The sequence below is a fragment of the Chelmon rostratus genome, chromosome 7, assembly GCF_017976325.1.
Source record: "Chelmon rostratus isolate fCheRos1 chromosome 7, fCheRos1.pri, whole genome shotgun sequence".
In the NCBI taxonomy this organism is placed as follows: Eukaryota; Metazoa; Chordata; class Actinopteri; order Chaetodontiformes; family Chaetodontidae; genus Chelmon; species Chelmon rostratus.
In genome coordinates, this window is record NC_055664.1 from 21565698 (window position 1) to 21585244 (window position 19547).

The 19547-nt window shown below is 43.3% G+C and overlaps 1 protein-coding gene across 1 annotated transcript; it reads left to right on the forward strand.

Annotated features, from left to right (window-relative positions):
- Positions 1-8146: 8146 nt before the first annotated feature.
- Positions 8147-19538, forward strand: si:ch211-149e23.4. Its single transcript, XM_041941214.1, has 14 exons — positions 8147-8252; positions 10997-11326; positions 11490-11798; positions 13839-14120; positions 14207-14363; positions 15129-15298; positions 15418-15699; positions 15839-16138; positions 16231-16512; positions 16633-16795; positions 17319-17479; positions 17628-17703; positions 18949-18976; positions 19133-19538. Exons 1-14 carry the CDS (start codon positions 8186-8188, stop codon positions 19280-19282), a joined length of 2757 nt encoding a protein of 918 aa, XP_041797148.1. The 5' UTR covers positions 8147-8185; the 3' UTR covers positions 19283-19538.
- Positions 19539-19547: the final 9 nt, after the last annotated feature.

A 19547-nucleotide genomic window follows, 5' to 3' on the forward strand; every position in this document is an offset into this window, starting at 1 on the left:
ACACAAGAGGCGCCACGGGGATTTCTGAGGGCCTCCCTCAGTGTGTGTGTGTGTGTATGGACGTGTGTTACTCATGTTGTGGGGACATACATCTGTTTACCCAGTTACATTGTGGGGACTCGCCTTCCTTGTGGGGACAAAACAGAAGTCCCCATTAAAGTAATAATTGAATTTTGGAGGGAAGATTTGTCTTAAGGACAGGGTTAGGTAAGATTCAGTTTAGGGTTAGGCAACTAGTGGTTAGATTAAGTCCAGGAAGTTAATATAAGTCTATGTAATGTCCTCAGAAGTAATGGAAGCATAACTATGTGTGTTTGTGTGTGTGTGTGTTTGGTTATTTGGCTGCAGCTTTCCACAGGAGCTGATTGTGTCATCATAACCAAGCGCTTTTTAAATATACATGCTGCATCCTGGGTTGATTTAGAGGTAATTTAATCTGATCGGTGACACTAACAATATAAATTCTAAAGAGAGGGTGATGCTGTCCTTCAGAACAATGGGCAGCGGTGATGCTCAGATCTTTAACGGAAGTAAAAGTGCCAATACAAGAGTGTAGAAATACTCGGTTACAAGTAAAAGTCATTGAGATAAAGTAAAAAACAGCAAAATCTGTTTAAATACCAAAAGTGTGCAGAATCACCCATTTCAGAATAATGTGTTATAAAACTGGATTGAAGTCATTGATGCATTAATGTGTAGATCATTTTTATGTTGCATCTGATTAAGCTAGAACTCATTTTAAATACTTTATTTACTGCTTAATCTACAATAATACATCAGGATTTATTTGTTGATTATATTTTGTATTGATAATCCCAAACTGTAAGTTATATAAAACTGTCAAATAAAGAGTAAAAACTACAAGACCTGCCTCTATTGGAGGAGAGATGTGAGCTACAGGCTGCAGCGTTCATTGGAAGCCTTGTTTTTGTCCTACTAATGCTGGAAAAAGTGGTTTAAAAGTGCATTCAGTGTGACTTGGGGAATACAGGAGAGAAGTGCTGTAGTACAAAACTTATCAATTATCAGTTGTGCCCATAGATGGCAGCCATGAGTTTTGTTCAGCTGGAATCCAAAACCACAGTCCTGTTGCACAAACTTTGCATCAAACACTTTTTGTCTTTTACATTTGTGAGCAACAGAGCAATGTGAAACAGACTCATATGACTGTAAAACCTGACCCAGCAACCAGAGTAGAGACTTCACATCAGCTGCTAGAGAGGGAGTGCATGATCACCTCCATCACAGCAGTCTGAACCTGTGTGATCGTTGCCTCTCTGCTGTCCTGAACAGCCATAACACAGAGATGAATGAAAGTAGCAGAGCTAAGAAGCACCATTTAGGCATGATTCAGGTCTATAAAACTGTATTGATTTGCTGCTTGCCTTCCTGCACAGTCCCTGCCTGGCCGGTGCCAGAGTAATTTGTCCCCCAGGTCTAAGGTTGCATGTGAATTTTCTGTTGTGTCAGCTGAGTTTAGTGCAGTGCATGCTTGAGAGGAGGTGAACTCTCATTATCCCACGCTGCTTTAATTAAGAGCTCGCTGTCAACGAACGCAACATCTTTAACTCATTTATAACCTCCCGCAGCAGGCATCTCCAAACAGCAATAGGCGATATTTCATCCTCCACAGTAGTGTGTAACTTTGTCACGAATTCAGCTGCAGCAGACAAATCATAGCAGAAAACGAGGGTTTTATTTAACACAAGACAGCGCGAAGGCATAAACGCTGAAAAGTGACAGTCAGATGTATGTGTGTGTATCCCTGCATTGCCCACAGTGTATGTTTCAGGATATATTGTTATTTCACACCTCGATTAACATCCACTGCCAAAGTTTTACCTGCGCAGGAAGTCTCAAAAGCAGCCAATGAGCCTGCAGGATCTGAAAGATTTAAAAACGGGTGACACTCTAATGAAAGTCCTCTTTATTACCTGTTTTCTTTGCTTGTAGTACATTTTACCAGCTTGTATAAACTTGGTGCAGGAAGTTACTGCACAAAGCTTTTGCAGCTGCCTCTCGACTGAGTTTGGTTATTTCAACATGGAATGACAGTTTATTAACCCATGCACATACCAGTTTAAATGTTTAATGTTGCTGCTGTTATGTCTCCTCTCCAGAGTGTTCCAGGAGACACCAAGTAGTAAGTAGTGGAGGGGTGTTTAGTGTACTTTCATGTAAAGTTGAGATGTCCTGTTTGTCTATGTGCTGTGTAAAGTAACTTCAGATAATGCAAGTAGTTGGCATTAAATATGAATGTAGATTTTTGTGTGTTTGGTGTGTTTTTTGTAGTTTTTCATGGGAGGTTGGGGGTCACACTTCCCTGTGTTGTGGTACGGGCTCAGGCTAATGCCAGTGGCAGGCTATATCAGGCTGCCAGTTCCCATCAGGTGTGGCTGCTGTCAGGATCACATGTTGCCTGTGGGCTGCAGTGTTTGTATTGAGAACCACGGCTGTCATCCGTGTGTGTGTTCGTTGTTGGTGAAATAAGCCCCTTGGTGGGTCTGCACCTCACCTCTGACTCAGGCCTCAGGCCTTGAAAATCCGCCTGCTTAACAGTCATCTTAGCAAGGTGAGAAAGAGAGGGAAAGATGGTGCCATGGGAGGTTGTGTTTTCTTTAACAAAAGAATGCATCATGATTTGTTTCTTGTGTAAAACAAGGAGGCCTCTATGGACAGATGTTTGTGCAGCTATGACTAATCCAATGTTTTAACTATGAAAATGGCAATTTGGAGCCATCGTAAGTCAGATAAGAGTCTTTGATTTTGGCGTCAAAGTTGTCGACAACACCCTGCAGATGAACCACAGGCCGACCTTTTTGCACGTCCACTTCTGGAGGTGGTTGCTGAGGTGTGGCCTTTTGGTTCTGCAGCAACAAAACAACAGTTTTGTGGTTTTTTTGTATCAAGACAAGATAAGTAATAAAACAAAGTTCATGTCACTCGCTTAATCGGTTATGTGTGTGACAGAAAAAGGACCACAAACTTAGGCTACAAGAGGCCTCATGAAGATTTTCTTTGGGTATAAATGGCTCCGTTTCCTTGGATGGGCTTCAGTAACTCTCCTCCTCCCCTGATGGGACTTGTACAGGTTGCATTAGCACAGGCTCACAGCCTGATGGTTGAAGAGTCCTGTTGTGGGAGAGGCCAGGACGGGTGCCAGGTCTGGAGGGGTGCACAGGCCCAGCCATGCTCAGCACGTCCCAAACAACCGGTGCACGAACCGGAGCCATCTGCTGTCCATTTCACTTACATTCGCACTTGATGCTGTGCCAGCAGCTCGCTTTTTTCACCCCTGGAACGAGACTAATCCTCCCGTCCTCACACGGGCCACCAAAGCTTCAGGTTGAGCTGGCCGGACAGAATGGTTACTCTTCTGATTTCTGCCCGAGAAAACAAAGAGCTGTACTTCCCTGAAATGTATTTCAAAGCGGTATCATTTATCACAAACCCTCTTCCAAGCTCCATCCTCTACTTACTGTAATGACCAGCCTTGCTTCTCCACTCTTCATAGTGTATTTGAGTAATTTCCATCAACTAAATAACCATTAAGCACTCAGCAGTCCAGCCTCAACTCTTGAAGTGCATAAATGGCTCATGACCTGAACATCAGATGCATCATCTTCAAGACTGCCACATCACTGTTTGAGTAATTTCCACCAACTAAGTAACCATTAAGCACTCAGCGTCCCGGCCTCCCCGACTGTTAAAGCACACTGGGCCATCAGAGGAGAAGAGATTGATCAGAGAAGTTACGACTCATACAAAGAAAAGAACAAAGAAGCTGCAGCAGGAGTTTTTTTTTTCTCCTGGCATTTGAAAGCTTTCTATCCTGAAACAAGGAGCATTTCTTCTATTGTTGCTTTCTGAATATGCTTGGAGTTGCATAAAGCGTTCCACTTTCTGCCTCATACGGCATCACAAGAGGTGCAAGCGTGGATGTGTTTAATGACCTTTCAGCCGTTTTCTGACAGTTGTCGAAATTATACGAAGCAGTCTTTCGGTATGAGTCACCTTATGCTGCAAACACACAACAAAGCGCTCATAGAAAACTGTGATTCGAGAAGTGTGTGTGTGTGTGTGTTTGTGTGTGTTTCCATTTTTCTGTTTGGGTAATGTCATGCTATTGAATGATGCATTTGAAAAGCATTAAAAGTAATGGGACTTTAGAAGGTTGTCAGACAACAAGTCATAAACATTCACGAGATAATTATGATTCATTATGGATGTATAATATTTTATAGGAGCCGATAAAACGCATCAGAAGCCATTATGTGCTCTTAAAAACAAGGTCAGGATGTTTTGTGAATGAATTGAACTTCTTAGTGTCTTTATGTGCATGTGTGATATTTAAATATGGTCGACGGCGTTGAAACGTGCTTCTCTGATTTTGAGTGTGCAGCTGCTTTTCTGTGGTCAGCCCCTCCTCACACTGCTGTGCACTTCACACCCTCTGTTGTTCTGCAGAAAGTGTTATCAATCGATCGATTAAACCTGCGTAAAAAACCTTTCGAATCGTGCATTAGAAACTAGTACCATTAACAAGGCAGCAGATGATAAAAGTAAAATTAAATGAATAAAACCACTGAAATATTCGACCAAAAAAACAAACAAAAAGATGACAGCTAACTTCCTTTTTCTTATTTCCACTTATACTTTTAATTCCAATACATTTTTGATGAGTTACTGTGCAGATAAAAGTTTTACTGACCAGTAGACTATGATGCATTGCTAAAAAGATGAAATAACCGAACAGTGCGTAAAGTTGTGGTTGTATTACAACATCGTCTCTATTTTTGCTACTGCAAAAAACTTTCTGTGCAAACAACAAAGCCAAAAACGATTAATTTGAATGGAATAGTTTGATATTATGAGAAATAGTTGCCGTCATTTTCTTGCTGAGAGTTAGATGAGAAGGCCGACACCACTCTGACATCTGTTATTGGCAGCAGGTGGCTAGCTTAGCTTAGCATAACGACTGGAAGCAGCTGTCCAAAAAAAATCTTCATGTAAAAACAAACCCTGTCTTCTTCAAATTCTGTTTAAATACAACTAACTTGCATTCATAATTATGTTACACTGACAAACGCAATCGCTGCTTGGATACCAAATCCAGAGTTAGCGTCCAGGCTGCGGTTCAGGTTTAGGCAACAAAAGCACTTTGCTGTCGTCACTCAAAGATGATTGTAGTGGTGTTGTCAGTCAGCATTACTTTTCCTCCAAAACATATTTGCTGTTCCTTATTAGTTGTATATTAACGTAATTTCTAGTGGACGGGGCTCATAAAAACACAACTTTTTTTTTTTTTTTTACTTTTTTGTACACATTAAACAATACAGCGCGTTAATCAGCGAGCTGCGGAGGTGCTGGTTAGCAGATCTTGTTGCCTTTTGGACAAAGAGGGACTAGCTGTTTCTAGTCTTTAACATAAGCTAAGCTAAGAAGCTGCTAGTTTGCAGGCTTGTGAGTGCTGTCGATCTTCTCACCTGACTCTTAACACAGCAAATTGACCAATAATATCTCTGTACTATAAAACATTTTAAGCAAAAGCCAGGCTGAAAAGTTTTATCTGTAAAGACGTCTCCTCTGGGAGGCCTTAAAGCATTAAAAAGCTGCTTTACCAAATCAAATTATAACCTCTTTTTCTTTTATTTCTCTTTGTTTTCCAGACCAATGGAGTGAACATGTGCTCCGAAGGCCTTTGCAACCAGACTCTTCGTCCTTTCCCTGCGCTGCAGACCACACATGTCTTTTCCAAACGTGACTGGTATTAGATTGTACTTCAAGATAGATCAGCCCAGAGAGAGGAGCGTGCTGATGGTACCGATACATTTATTTTTCTTATTCCTCTTTGTGCACGCATGCCAGCAGTGTCACAGGCCAATCCTGGTATGCGACTCACATTGATAATGACACATCAATCAAGTTTTGTGTCAGTGTGGAATCTGTTCAAGCGTGTGTGTATGTGTGTGTGTGAGGGCTGGAGGGTTTGGTGATAATTCAGCTGTAAATGAATAACAGCAGAGCGCGGTGCTGCAGATGATCAGTGATTTTCCTCTGAAGAAAGTGATGATAAAGTTCCTCAGAGTTAAGTAGGTTAACACACAAGCCTTCGCAGGCAGGTCTGCTGGTGCTTTACTGCACACACATTATTACTGGCTGGTCACCAGCTTCCTTTTTCCAGCTGAATTTCAGCATGTGTGTCCATAGAGAAAATGATAAAGGAAAAAGGATGCCAGTTGTACATCTGTGAAATCTATAAGTACCTAGTCTGTGAAATGTTAACAATTCATTGTCAGTAAAACACATTAGCTTGCAGACAGTATAGGGCACACCCGGAAAAGACAGAAGGTTTCCAGGCTCCTTCTCCAAACTCCACTCCACCCCCGCCTACCTTCAGGGAATAACCAGGTAATTTAATTAGCTGGAAAAATGACCACCAGCTCCATGCTCATGTGATTACACCGGGTTTTAAGAGATAGACTCGACTGCATGTCAAGTGTTTGCCCTCCAAATCAAACGTTGCATGTAATTTTCACCAACAGACTGAACTGCGATTTACCTTCCGGAGATATAATCATCCCACAGTGAGAATCAAGAGCGAGACTGGAAATAATAAGAGCTCGCTTAGATCACGCCGACAGAACCTCTCCCTATCTGTGTGGTTCAGAAGCTGATTTCTATAGAAACTAATTTGCTTCCTTTCATCTGCTTTTAAATCTGCCTTATTAAACAAAATAACCAGAGAAACTTAACGAGAAGAGATATGGTACTTGGCTTGATTAACACTTGGATTTCTTAAAACCCTTTGAAGGACTTTCAACTGGAGGTTGAGGTGAAATGTGCTTGACATGGGTACTTTTTGAGGGGATCAAACATCTGAATTTGATCTTGACCAGAAAAAAGACCTGAGTGTTGCATAAGCTCCTTCCTCTGCTCTTACCTGAACGATACAGGTGTGTGACTCCTGGTTTTAAAGGGCCTCAGCCTCTAAACATGCAAAGAAAGACACAACTGAGGCTTTGAATTCAGCACTTTCCTGGAGGTGTATGGACAACTAGGCATTTTAAGCTTTTTATGGGATGTTTGTGAGGTGTACGGCCTGCTTCTGTAGTGAGTGTGTGTGAAGCAGAGCTAAAAAGAGGATGACACAACTGTTTTCTTTGTTGTGAAACCCACTTTCACAGGCTACAAAATGTCTCACTACCGTTGCCAGTTTCATACCAGACGATTCAAAAAGCCGTTACAAACCACACAATCCAAAATGTGATTTTCTTTGTGTGAGATAGGTCCTTTCATTCACTGTCATCCGACTGTGGTATCGGTGACTCAACACTAAAGTTGATCAACTTTAACAGGAAATAAAAGATGGCACATACACACAGGCCGGCCTGAAGTGCTGCGCAATGCTGAGCCCCTGCAAAATGCCTCTTACCTTTCACACCCACGTTTGTTTCTGTTTGCAGTTTTCCTCGCAGGGTGATGAATGGTGCTCGGCAAATAAGTCTGACTGGAAAAAACAACACACAGTCTCAAAGTGAATTAGAGGAGCATTATGCCATAAAACATTAACCAGAAGTGAGTGACTTCACAAACTGCAGGGCAAGAGCGGGAGCTAGCACTGCCACAGACAAGATGTCTCTGAGTGCCCTAGCAGGCACGGGATGGTATGAATGATGCATGGCTTTGCCACTTCCCAAGGCGCCCGGCTGTACGAGGTGGCTGAGTGACTGAACAGACACATGGTGCACGGCGACTCGGACAAAACCGGCTCAAAAAACAGAAAAACAGCAACTCTGATACGCAGAAGCCCAGTTACTGTTTCAGAAAGCAGAAGGGAGAAGTGGTTTTACACACGACCAGCGTGTGTGTGTGTGTGTGTGTGTGTGTGTATGCGTGCGTGCGTGCGTGTGCGTGTGTGTGGGTCTACGCATTCAGCGTGTGGCTGTACGAGTGGCAGCAAACATACTTGCACAAAGGAACATGCACAAACGTCAGTGTCAGCTGTGGAGGGTGTGTACCTCTAACCATAAACCACAGGACACACACAAGCACACACACACATGCACGTGCGTGCGCACACACACACACACACAGACACACAACCATACACACACACACACTTTAAATACCCTTATGCCTTACATACAGTCAGTCCAACTCTATTTCACTCAATGACACCATCATGGGATGCTCAGGGCTGCTGATTTTGGGTCTTGTCCTAAATGTTGCTCACTGCTTGGAAATTCTGGGTAAGTCTGCAGGGTTACAATCCGTCTGTGACTGTCAGCTGTTTACGGGTTTATTTTACTGGCCCTTAAGGTCTTGTTTAACCTCTGGCATTTACACTAAACAGTGCTGCTCTGGTGTTTCTAACTGATTAGTCCAATTATAAATGCACAAAGGCTATAAAGCCACATGCTGGGAGGGTCTTGAATGCACTAAATAATAACTATTTCTACTATATATTGCTGATGGCATGTGGCAGTTCATTATTATTGATCAGAGGTGCCACCTAAAACCACATTAGTTTCTTTACAGCCTTTAAAAGTAATATATGAGGGTCGTTGAGGTTTTCTTCTTCGTGTAAAGGGAAAACCCTCTGCAGGCTGCACTTATTTAGAGATCCTCCTGTATGGTTTTAGGTTCAGTTTGAAGCCTTTGTTTCTGCAGAGTCACTGGGACTTCCAGCTGGAGATGAAAGTTTAAACGTGTGAAACAGCGCTGTTTTTTAGAGTCGAAAGTCCTCTTTGTTTACCACATCCCCAGCCTGCAAAGGAAGAGTTGCTGTGTGCCACGGGTGAATGGTTGCTGTTTGGTGAGAAAAAGAAGCCCCCGGGGCTCAGGAAATATGATGCAGTGCATGAATACCTGATTTCTTTCTCAGTTATTGCTTCGTTTGTATCCTTAAGGTGTGCCTTTTCCCTGCTTGGCTGACATTTATTTTGGCAATAACCTGCAAGGGCAAATGAATTATGAACCCACAAGGCATAATTGAACCCGTACAGCATATTTATTTCTTTCCCTCTGTGTCCTTTCCTCTTAAAAGGCTTTGGAGGCTCTCCACATTGTTTCCATTTGCTGTGATGTATAGTAAGACCAGCAGCATTTCAGCCTTAACAGTGTTTGATGCAAACAGTTTAGATTGCAGCAGCTGGCTGCACGTTCAATGGTTTTCCATGAGGCAATGCAGCAGCAAGTTGTCATCATTTCACTCATCATGTATCTAAAGCTGAATAGAAGCTCTTTGATTCAATTGGCGGATAGAGCAAACTGTGTCCTCAAGTGCACTTTGATAAAGTCAGCAGAGGAAGCAGGATGAAAGAGACTTGGTATGCATCAGAGTCTGCACACTGTCCTTTCTGCAAGTGCTAAAGCCTGTCAGCTTCTATTAAATGTCCTTTCCTCCGAAACCTCCCCTAATCATGGCTGATTTCTCAAGTGTAGAAGGAAGAGGTCGTCGGTGTCTGTGTATGGATCAGGGCGTAACTTTTGGACTGTTTTCATTTCATTAACATAATGGAGTCTTCTATTAAATATACACTGAGGGGACAAGGCCACATTTGTCAAGTGTCACTGTGTGCTCAAACTCTAATTCCTGCATTCAGCCCTTTAGAGAGTCGAGAGAGCGACTCAGTCTCCAACTTAAACTTCAACTCATAGTAACTTTTGGGTTGCAGCTTCATGTTTTGTACCCATGGTCGCTGCTTTACAGTTAGTAATGTTGGTCTGTCAGTCGCTCAGTCCACCACTTTGCTCCCGACTGAAATATCTCAACAGCTATTGGATGTGTTGTCATGAAATGTTGCACAGACATTCATGGTGCCCAGAGGATGAATCCCAATGACTTTGGCGATCCCCTGACGTTCCCTATAGCGCCACCATGAGGCTGACATTTGTGGTTCTGAGTGAAAAGTCTCAACAGCTGTCAGATGGATTGGCATGAAAATTAGTTGAGATATTCACGTTCCCCTCAGGAGCAATTTTAATAACTTTAGTAAACACCCTGACTTTTAACCTCGCATCACCATCAGGTTAAAATTGCAATTTCACTAATAAAAAAATTAAAAAGAGTGAGGATGGAAAACACAAAAAAATAAAATAGAAAAAAGATCATTTCAATTTTAATAGTTTATTGACTCTTTCAAATCTTCTTAAGTATGTTTTCATTTTCAATCTAAGATTTTGCATTTAAGACTTTAATTGAACATGTAGATTTGGGCTTTCCATTTCAGGATTTTGCATTCCCAAAATGCCATTTCATGTTAATTTGTAGTGTCAGTATCCAAATTCCTTTACAGCTTCCTTTTCCTTGTTACCTTTGAATAATGGCCTCATTATTTTAAATTTAAACTGTCAACCACCGTCAGCGGGGATCGCCCCCAGCCCCCCACTGCCCTGGATGAGCAGGTATGGCTAATGGACGGATGCAATTTAGTTCTGGGAAAAATTAAATCTGTAGATTTATGACCAAATACCTGCATAACTAATGACATTTCTAACGGCCTCAGCTTTACTTTGCGTTTAGTTAATTACCTAAACTTTAGCATGCTAATATGCTAAACTGAAATAGTGAACATGGTAAACTTCACCTGCTAAACATCAGCATGTTAGCTTTGTCACTGTGAGCGTGTTAGCATGCTGACATTAGCATTTAGCTCAAAGTAGGACTTAGTCTTGTTTGTATTGATTAGTCACTGGCACGTTCTAATTATGATAAAAGGACTGAGAGCCGTATGACCACTGACCCGGTTAGTTTGCCTCATCCATCACAGTTTCACTTCACTGGTGAAAGACAATAGGATGTGTGAAAACCCCTTTCATAGGCACAACAGTGGACATCTATCAGCCTGCTGTCTGTCCTCTCAGGAAGAGGAACAATGACTTTTCCCCCCTCAAGACATTTCTGCTCTGCTAGTGTTTGCAATTTTAGGACTGTTCGGGTGAATTTATGACCTCTCATCGTCATTGAACATTGCTCTGCTCTGTGTTTCAGGTTCGGACGGAAAGTCGATTCTTGCGATCACACGCAACATCACAGCAGCCCTGGGAGAGGACGTGTACCTGGGCTGTAGATATCTGGGTGATAGTGTGATCGAGAGGGCCGAGTGGAAGCGCCACATTAACTCTGAAAACAAATTGAAGCGCCTGGCAGGATTTAATTTTGACAGGCCATTCAGCCGCGATGGCTTCTCAGACCCGGACTCTGCCACCAACCTCACAGTGAAGATGAGCGTGTCCAGTGTGGAGGTAGAGGGAGAGTACATCTGTGAGTTTGCATCAGAGGACGATTATTATTATGACAACGTATTCGTCACTGTAGTAGGTAAGCCAAGCCAATAATGCATGTTATTCTATGTCTATGTCATCAGACTGATCAGGATGCCAGAATTAAAGATAAAAATCTAAAAGTTTAGAACTGCTGCACCAGTAGTGTGATTATAAGTATAAAAAATTAAGGACATGTTAACTTGTTCATTCATTCACAGCTCAACCTGATATCCAGATACTGGTGAACGCAGAGACCATAAATGGCTCTCACTACCAGTCGGTGTCTTGCTCTGCTGTCGGCGCCAGGCCTCCGCCTCAGATCAGCTGGTTAGTCAGCGGCCTTCCTCCCTCAGATGATATTTTCACTGTGTACGCGAGTGACACTGCTCACTCAAACGGCACCTCCACCCTGAGCAGCATCCTCCGCTTCCCCACCCACCTGCAGGACGAGGACAGCGTGACCTGCGTGGTCCAACACCCGACCCTCCCTAACCCCGAACTCACCACAGTGCGGGTGGAAACGTACAGTAAGCTCACACTCACGACTGAGCGTGCTGTTGTGTTTGTGCATCTGGGTTGCTGGGAGGTGATGTATTGTATGTATCACCGGTCTGAGTTTTATAATCATGCATCATGACTCAGCGTCTCACAACACAATACGTTTCTTGAGCTGATTTTTCACGCTGGCCGTTCCTTCTCACTCTGCTCCACATACACACTGACAGACCATAAATCACTTTGCACAGTGCAATGCATTCATGTGGGACTGCACTCTTTCACCGACGTCGCGCATATTGAACCCCATAATGCAGCAACCACCTAGTTAATTATTAACAATATCATGTCACGGTGCGGAGGGCAATGTGGTGGCTGCATTTCTAGAGTTCAGTTTCTTGCAAAAAATATTTACTCACATATAGATGGTGAAAAACCAGTTTGAAATTTTGCAACTTTCACTTCAAGTAAAGTATTAATGAGTGCAGAGTGAGAAAAAGCTGGAAATCCTAACTTTATTTAGTAACAGTGTTTTGTTCCATTGACCTTTATCAGGTAAAATTACAAAGTTGAAGCTGCTCAATACTTTCATGTCAACAATGGATCAAATTACTAGTCACAGTGATGAGTACTCAGAGAATTATGATCTGAATCTGCAGTTTCACTCAGCCTAGCGGCACAGTTAGCGTCTCTTTCACGCCTGCAGCTTTCTGTTTTGCTTCCCTTTGAGCATCTTTTTTTTTTCAACAGAAATTAAAAAGCTCTGATTTATCCACTGTGCAACACCTGCCCAGCATCAAACAGACAGACAAAGCTAGCGCCTAGCTGGTGAATAGCAGAACATTTAGCACGTTGAGAGCCGCACGTTTCCCTCAGGAGGTGGTGGCGACCAAAAACAGAGCAAAAAGAGAGTGAACATTGGACTTCAAACACGACTCCAAATGAATGCTAATGTTGCTCTGTAAAGGCTGAATTTTAAGCAACAAGTTCTCCACTTTAACTTAAAAAAGCAATATGTCTGTGTTGTGTTCACAACTTGATTCTGCTGCCCCCAAGAGGCCAAAAAATGAGATGATGCACAAAGCACCCCTGGACAACACTTCAATGAATTTGCACTTTTAAATGTACCTTGAAGTCAAACATGGCACAACTTTAGCATATGCAACCAGCTGCTAAAAAAAAAGACACAAAGACGCACACAACTTTGGGTTTTTTGTAGTCCAGTGAATCAGGAACTGACCCAGAAATGACTAGTTCACATCCCGCATGTGAACTTTGGTTACATGGTACATACGCTGCCTCTAGCACACATAAGACAAAATAGGTGGCCCAAATAAATCAAGTAAATACTCATGTGTTCTATTGAATTAGCGTCTTCTTTAATTGGCCATGTTTTTGAGATAGCCTTTGCATCCACACTTGCAGAGCATCCAGATCCCTTCATGGCGAGAGTGAACGCTCATGTGGCTGACTGTAAGGTAAAATTAGCACGAGCCAGGCCAGCCAGCTCATTCACACTCCACTGAAGTGCTGCAGCTTAGGTAATTTTCTAACTGCAGTGGTTAAATCCACACATAACTGTAGGTGTTAACAGATGGAATTTTAAAGCCAAAGTGCTTTAGCTCACTTTAATCGTTCATACCCCTCCCCAACACCTGAGCTATTATGAGGTGTTCGCTCACTTCTCTTACTCATTAGGGACGGCAGGCAATTGTGTGACACCGCAGCTTTTATGTATTTGATAATAGACTCTGATCTCTGCTGATTCTCTATATTAAAGCCTGCACCTCTCCCAGCTTTGGTTGGACAGCAGCTGGGCCAGACATCTGCTCTCAGCTGCAGCCCGGCCAACAGATGGGACAGGTGATAAGCCTAAGTCAGCACTCTCCGAAAACCCAAGCAGAAGCCCCTTACGGCCTGTGTTTAGCTAACATTCGGCTCATCCGGCCACGGCTTCCTATTTAACAAAAACACCCTGAGCCTCAACTTGCTCTCTGACTTTTTAATTTGCTGGAAAGAACATTAGGCCTTGTGAAAGAATAACTCTTCTCGCCTTTCTTCCTGCTCTGCAGCGAGACCAAACGTGACCATTAAAGCAGAGATAGTACAAGAAGGAGGAAGTGACTTCTGGGTGGTCTCTTGCATTTCGTCTGGAGGGAGACCTGATACCAACATCTCACTGGCTTTGAGCACCGATGAAGAGCTGCAGAGAGAGACCAGCAGAGACTCAGACACACAAACAAGCTCAGTCCTGCTCCCTGCAGCAGAATATGAGGGCCACAATGTCACCTGTGTGTTTGACCACCCCAAATTTACAGAGAGAGAGTCACCAGTCATCACACTGCCATCCTTCTGTGAGTACCATCAGTGTTCACATTGAAAAACTCTGCTGATGCTCATGAGGTAGAAGTTCAGAGATCATGCGCTTTCTTTTCTGCAGATTTGTCAGGAGTTCAGCTGTCGACCTCAGAGCCGCGAAGCAACAGTGATGACTTCCAAGACACAGAGTCTTTAGAGCTGCAGACAGGACAGAGTGACACCGTCATCGGGCTGCAGGTCACTGGGAATGTGCCGCGTTACAATGTTACCTGCAAAAAGTACGAAATATTTGGTGTTAAAAGAACATTTTACACAAAAAGCTTCATGTAGAGCACAACTCAACATGTGAAAACACTAACTTCTGTTGCTCTACATGAGCTTTCTGAAGTGTGAAAAATAACCCAGTTACAATTGATGTTTGAAAGATGAAGAAGCTATTAAGCTGTAATATGGAGTTTGACCCACACACGGGACTAAACGTGAGGACATCTTGGCCTCAGCAGCTTTGATTTTTACCATTATTAGTGACGTAACGCAGCCCTTTGAGGCAGAAGGTCTTGTCCCATATCATGACCTCAAGGAGCTGTCATGCATCATTTGATCAATAATCTGTTTTATTTAATTGATTGATTGACATCCTTTGTGTCACCATTTGCGTCACTCCACAGATTGTTGAGTGAAGTGAGCCTGATGTAAAACCTGCTATTTTTCTTTTTGTTTTCACTGTTTTCGTTTTGTCACAAGCATCTTTTTTCCTTTTCACACGGAGAAAGAATAATTTTTGGGGGAAATACTTAGAAACAGGAGACACTGTATTACTTCGTTTTCTGTCATGTGCAGTACAGTAGACTGAAACGACCTACATATCTTGTGGAGGATGTGGTCACACGTTTGATGGCACCAAACCACAAGTGACAGACAGCAGGAACCAGATTCAGACATGTTTCCTGATGGAAAAAAAAATCATTTACTCAATATTTAACTGTAATAATGTAATAATGGTAGACTGAAGCGTGATTTGTACATTTACTTTTTCTCTCTAGAGATGATGGGCTCTTGCCTGAGGGTGTGGAGCTGGCTGACAGCAGCCTCACAGTTCAGGGTCCTGTGGGGCACCAGCATGCTGGCCTGTATGAATGTTTCTTCTCGTATCACCATCTTCAGGCAACACTGAAGTTTAATGTCACAGTCAAACCTCACGTCACACCGCCTGGTAGGTGAAACTCTTTGCACATATTCCATAAATACTTTCATGAATACATTTGTGAATATTCTGCATCGTCGGCCCTGAAATATTGATGCGGGACCTCCTCTCCGCACTCTTCCTCTCAGTTCCTCCCACAATACGAGTTGATTTGCAGACTCGAGATGGACAGCGGGTGATTGAGTGCTCAGCAGCTGATGCTGTTCCTGCGGCCAACCTGTCCTGGCTTCTACCAGAGGGTGTGTCTGGAGTCACTAGGTTCAATTTCACTTCTCATAATGGAAGCCACTCTGTCAAGGGAGTTTTACTCCTCCCTGCCTGCTCGCCTTGGGAGCTCACTGCAGAGTGTGTGATAAATCACCCTGCGTTTGAGGAGCCAGAGAACAGAAGTATAACACTCCCTCTTTGCGGTATGTTCAACAAATCAGCCGATGGATAATTTTGTCTGAGTAGAGGACATGTTTGGCCGTGTAAGCGCACCATAGATTTAATCTTTTTCTCAAAAGTAACCCCTCACTTCCTGTGGTGTAACTCCTCTTTCCCACGCAGCTCGCGCGAACATCACCATCAACTCCAGCACTGAGTGGAAAGACGGGGACGAGTACACAAAGGTGGACTGCTCCGTGGACAGCGTCGCCCCTGCAGCAGCTATAACCTGGCATGTTGGAAACAGTGACAACAGCATCAGTTATCTGTCGGAGAGCGAAGTCCAGACTGATGGTTTGGTATCAGCCCGCAGCTCTGTGCACTTCTTGTCTTCTCTGTATTCTGGTCAGAATTTGAGCTGCATGGTGGAGCATCCGAGCCTGGAGGCACCAGAAAGAAGAACAATACACATTCTTGTGCACAGTATGTTATTTCTTTCTTTGAGACATTTCTCTTTGTGACACACTCGCACAGCTGCTCACCCCCTTCCTGTCACCCCTTGTTTTCTTTTTCAGAAGCCTGTCTGCTGAGTGTGTCTGTGCAGAGACAGCAGGACTCTCCCCTCTGGCTGGCAGTGTGTGACTGCCGAGGGGAGGGCGTCGGGACCAACCTCGCCTGGGTTCTTCCCGAAAATGCAAAAAGCCAAACTTCCCTGCAGTCAGAGCACGAAGGCCAAGTCCTGAAAGCCAGGCTGACTTATCAGTTTCCTCTGGCCCTTCATGAGGGGCAGGACCTGACATGTGTGTATCATTTCGACCACGGAACAGAGAAGAGGACGGTTCATATCCCCAGATACTGTGAGTTTCACATGAACACCTGCATACTTCAGTTATTCCAAATGTGGAAATTCACATAAATGCATTGGGAGATCCAAAGATACAAGGTTCATATTCAAGCTTCAACTGACTTCTCTGCAGACATCTCCTCTCTGGAAGTCCTAAACCACACGACTCCTCTGCAAAGCCGCTATGGTGGCGAACCCAGCCTACACAGACTGACTCTCCAGCAAAATCATCACAACCAGAGAGTGCTGCTCCGAGTCAAAGGCAACGTTCCAGAGTACAACCTCGACTGTAGAAGGTGGTGTATCCACTGTTATCAATCACCTAAATATCATGAGGAAGCACCTGCACACACAGTGTGCTGTACAAAACTCAATCCCATCCCCATTTAAAGGAGCTAATACAGCTGGAGTAAGATTTATTAGCCTAAAAATGTAAACTGGATCGTTTGTGTGACCTTGATATTCTTCCAGCATGAGGCCTGATATATCTTACTCCTCTGTACCAGAGTCCTACTATTAAAACACTGGTTTATTTTGAATCAATCCCACACACACACACACACACACACCCTGCTGCCGTAAAAATACTCACTAGAGCATCGAATGTGTTTTAATCCGGGGCTGAAAATAACCCCCAGTTGATACATATGTGAGTAACATTTGCTACAGAGCTCAAGTTTTTTAGAGAATTGTTGATCCTTCTTTAAAGCAAATATATTTCATATTTATGGTGCAATTTAGAAGATTTGTGTGTTTAGGAGGAACAGATGGGCTTCAACTCTTCCAGCCTTCTTCAGTTAAAAGTCACTTGTGTTTCAGGAGCGATGGCTCGTTCGTCCAAATGGATGGGGTTGCAATGGTCTTCCAGTCGAAGCTCACGGAGCAGGACGAAGGCCTGTACACCTGCCGGGCGTCCTTCTATCACCACAAAGCCACGGTCAACATTCAGGTGGAGGTCTCGAGCGAGGAGAAAGTGTTTGGTGAGTGCTTACCATGCTGTATTTTCCAGCTACATTCACAGACTGATCTGTTTACTCAGGAAATTCTGATCATATTGACATGCTGAGGTATGCTATCAGGCAGTATTTGTGGCTTTGACAACTGTGTGTGTGTGTGTGTGTGTTTCAGCACTGGTGACCATGATCAGCGTCTCTTCAGTCTCTGCCATCACGCTCATCCTTGTCATCACTGTTTGGGTGTGCTGGTGAGTTAAATGCCTCCACAGGTGACAGGTTGTAGCTCGGCAGGTGATGCGTCGACTGGCAAAATGAGGGCACCGATGTCGCTGCCATACAATACGAGACAAACAGGATGCACGAATCGTTAACGCAACTCACCAAAACCCCACTATCATGCAGTTAATCACAAACAGGAAGTAATGTGGCTGAAACAGACAGGTGCCTCTGCCACCGCAGCCCTGCTTGCAGACAGGTAGAAAATGTTCCCTCACTCACTGAGAACAACAGATTTATTTTCCAGTTTCCTGCTCTGGCGTGCACTGTTACTTCTGGCACTTTCTGCAAAAGACTGCTGTTAGTTGGCTGATTATCATCACTGCCACATTGCAAAAACAAAGGTAAAAGGTTCAAAAAGTCCACATCCTCGGAAGTTATTAGTATAATGAAATTCAAGCTGCCATTCATCAATGAAAAAAAGCCATAACTCCATCCCTTAATCTTATTGCTGTTGGAAAAAATCAGTGAGTCACTGGTCTTTAATGACAGATGTGGGATATGTGTCACAATCCCAGAAATGTTTATGGTTTCTGCCTGCAGAAGTTTGCACATTTCCACGTTCACTGCCAAACTTCTCTGAAGAATGTTTGTCAGGATCAGATCAGGTCTCTGTGCTGTGAATAAAGCTGCACTGTGCAGCACAACAGAAGCTGTTTCAGGAGGCCTCACAGGCTTTACTCTCTGGTTAGAACATTTGGTCAAGGTGCCATTGGTTGGTAGGGCCTCAGTCCCATTATCCCTTGCTCCGGTGGGAGGGTCCTGTCAGGCTAATTCGGGAAGGTCAGTCACACAGCATACAACAACGTACACTAGAAAACATGACTCCCAGGGAGAGAAGCTATTCTGGGTGTAACGTCAACCCCCCCCCCCGGCCCTCCCCTCCAGTGCTGGGGACACTTTTTGACGGCTGCAGATCTTCATTGGGTTGTTGTCACTACGGTCATAATGTACAAAGTGAGCTGCTGCCTCTGACATTAGAGATCAATGACGAGGACTCAGGTCACCGCTCATCTCCTGTCATATTCACACCTGCAACTCGCAATGTTTGTACCGTGTCAGATTGTCACAGTGCCACCTAGCGCTATTATGTAGTATTACACATTCCAACAAAATAAGTAATTCACATGATTAATAATGATAATAATAATAGTACTACCACTGCTACTACTACTAATAATAAAAGTAATTAATAATCTTTTTTTTTCGTTTTACAGCAAAGGAAGAAGTAGGACACAATACACGGTAAGAATAAATTCAGTTAACAAAAAAGGCACTTCAAAAGACCAGAGTCTGCTCTGGCCTTTGTGGATTTGCATTGTCATTTGTATGTTCATAAATCTTGTTTTTCTGGCTTTGCTCAGTTTTTACATCTGTTTCCTTCCCCTCTCTGTCATCCAGAAGAAGGAGTCTCTCTCGGCCTTGACGGCTCTGATGCACGAGCCCGGCTCTCCTGAGGTGAAGAAGCCATCGGTGACTGAAAACGACTGCAAAGAACAAGCTCAGCTGGTCAGTTACTCCATAGTCATTGACATCAAGAGTACAGTGTGAAGATATACGGTGCTTTGCAGGGCTTTGGATTAAACATTGAGCTTCATCACATTGTGCACAGACTAGATATGAAGGCTTACTGGAACTGCAGCAATGTTTATAATTCTGTGTTAAGGTTTTTAGTTTTGACTGATTGGCATTAATGATTTTAAAGGCAGTAATTTTGCACTTTTTCATCTTACTTGAATTTTGCACTGTATGCACATTGCATTTTCCATGTTCATGATTATAATAAATCAATTTAGTTTTTTTTTCATTTTGTTTT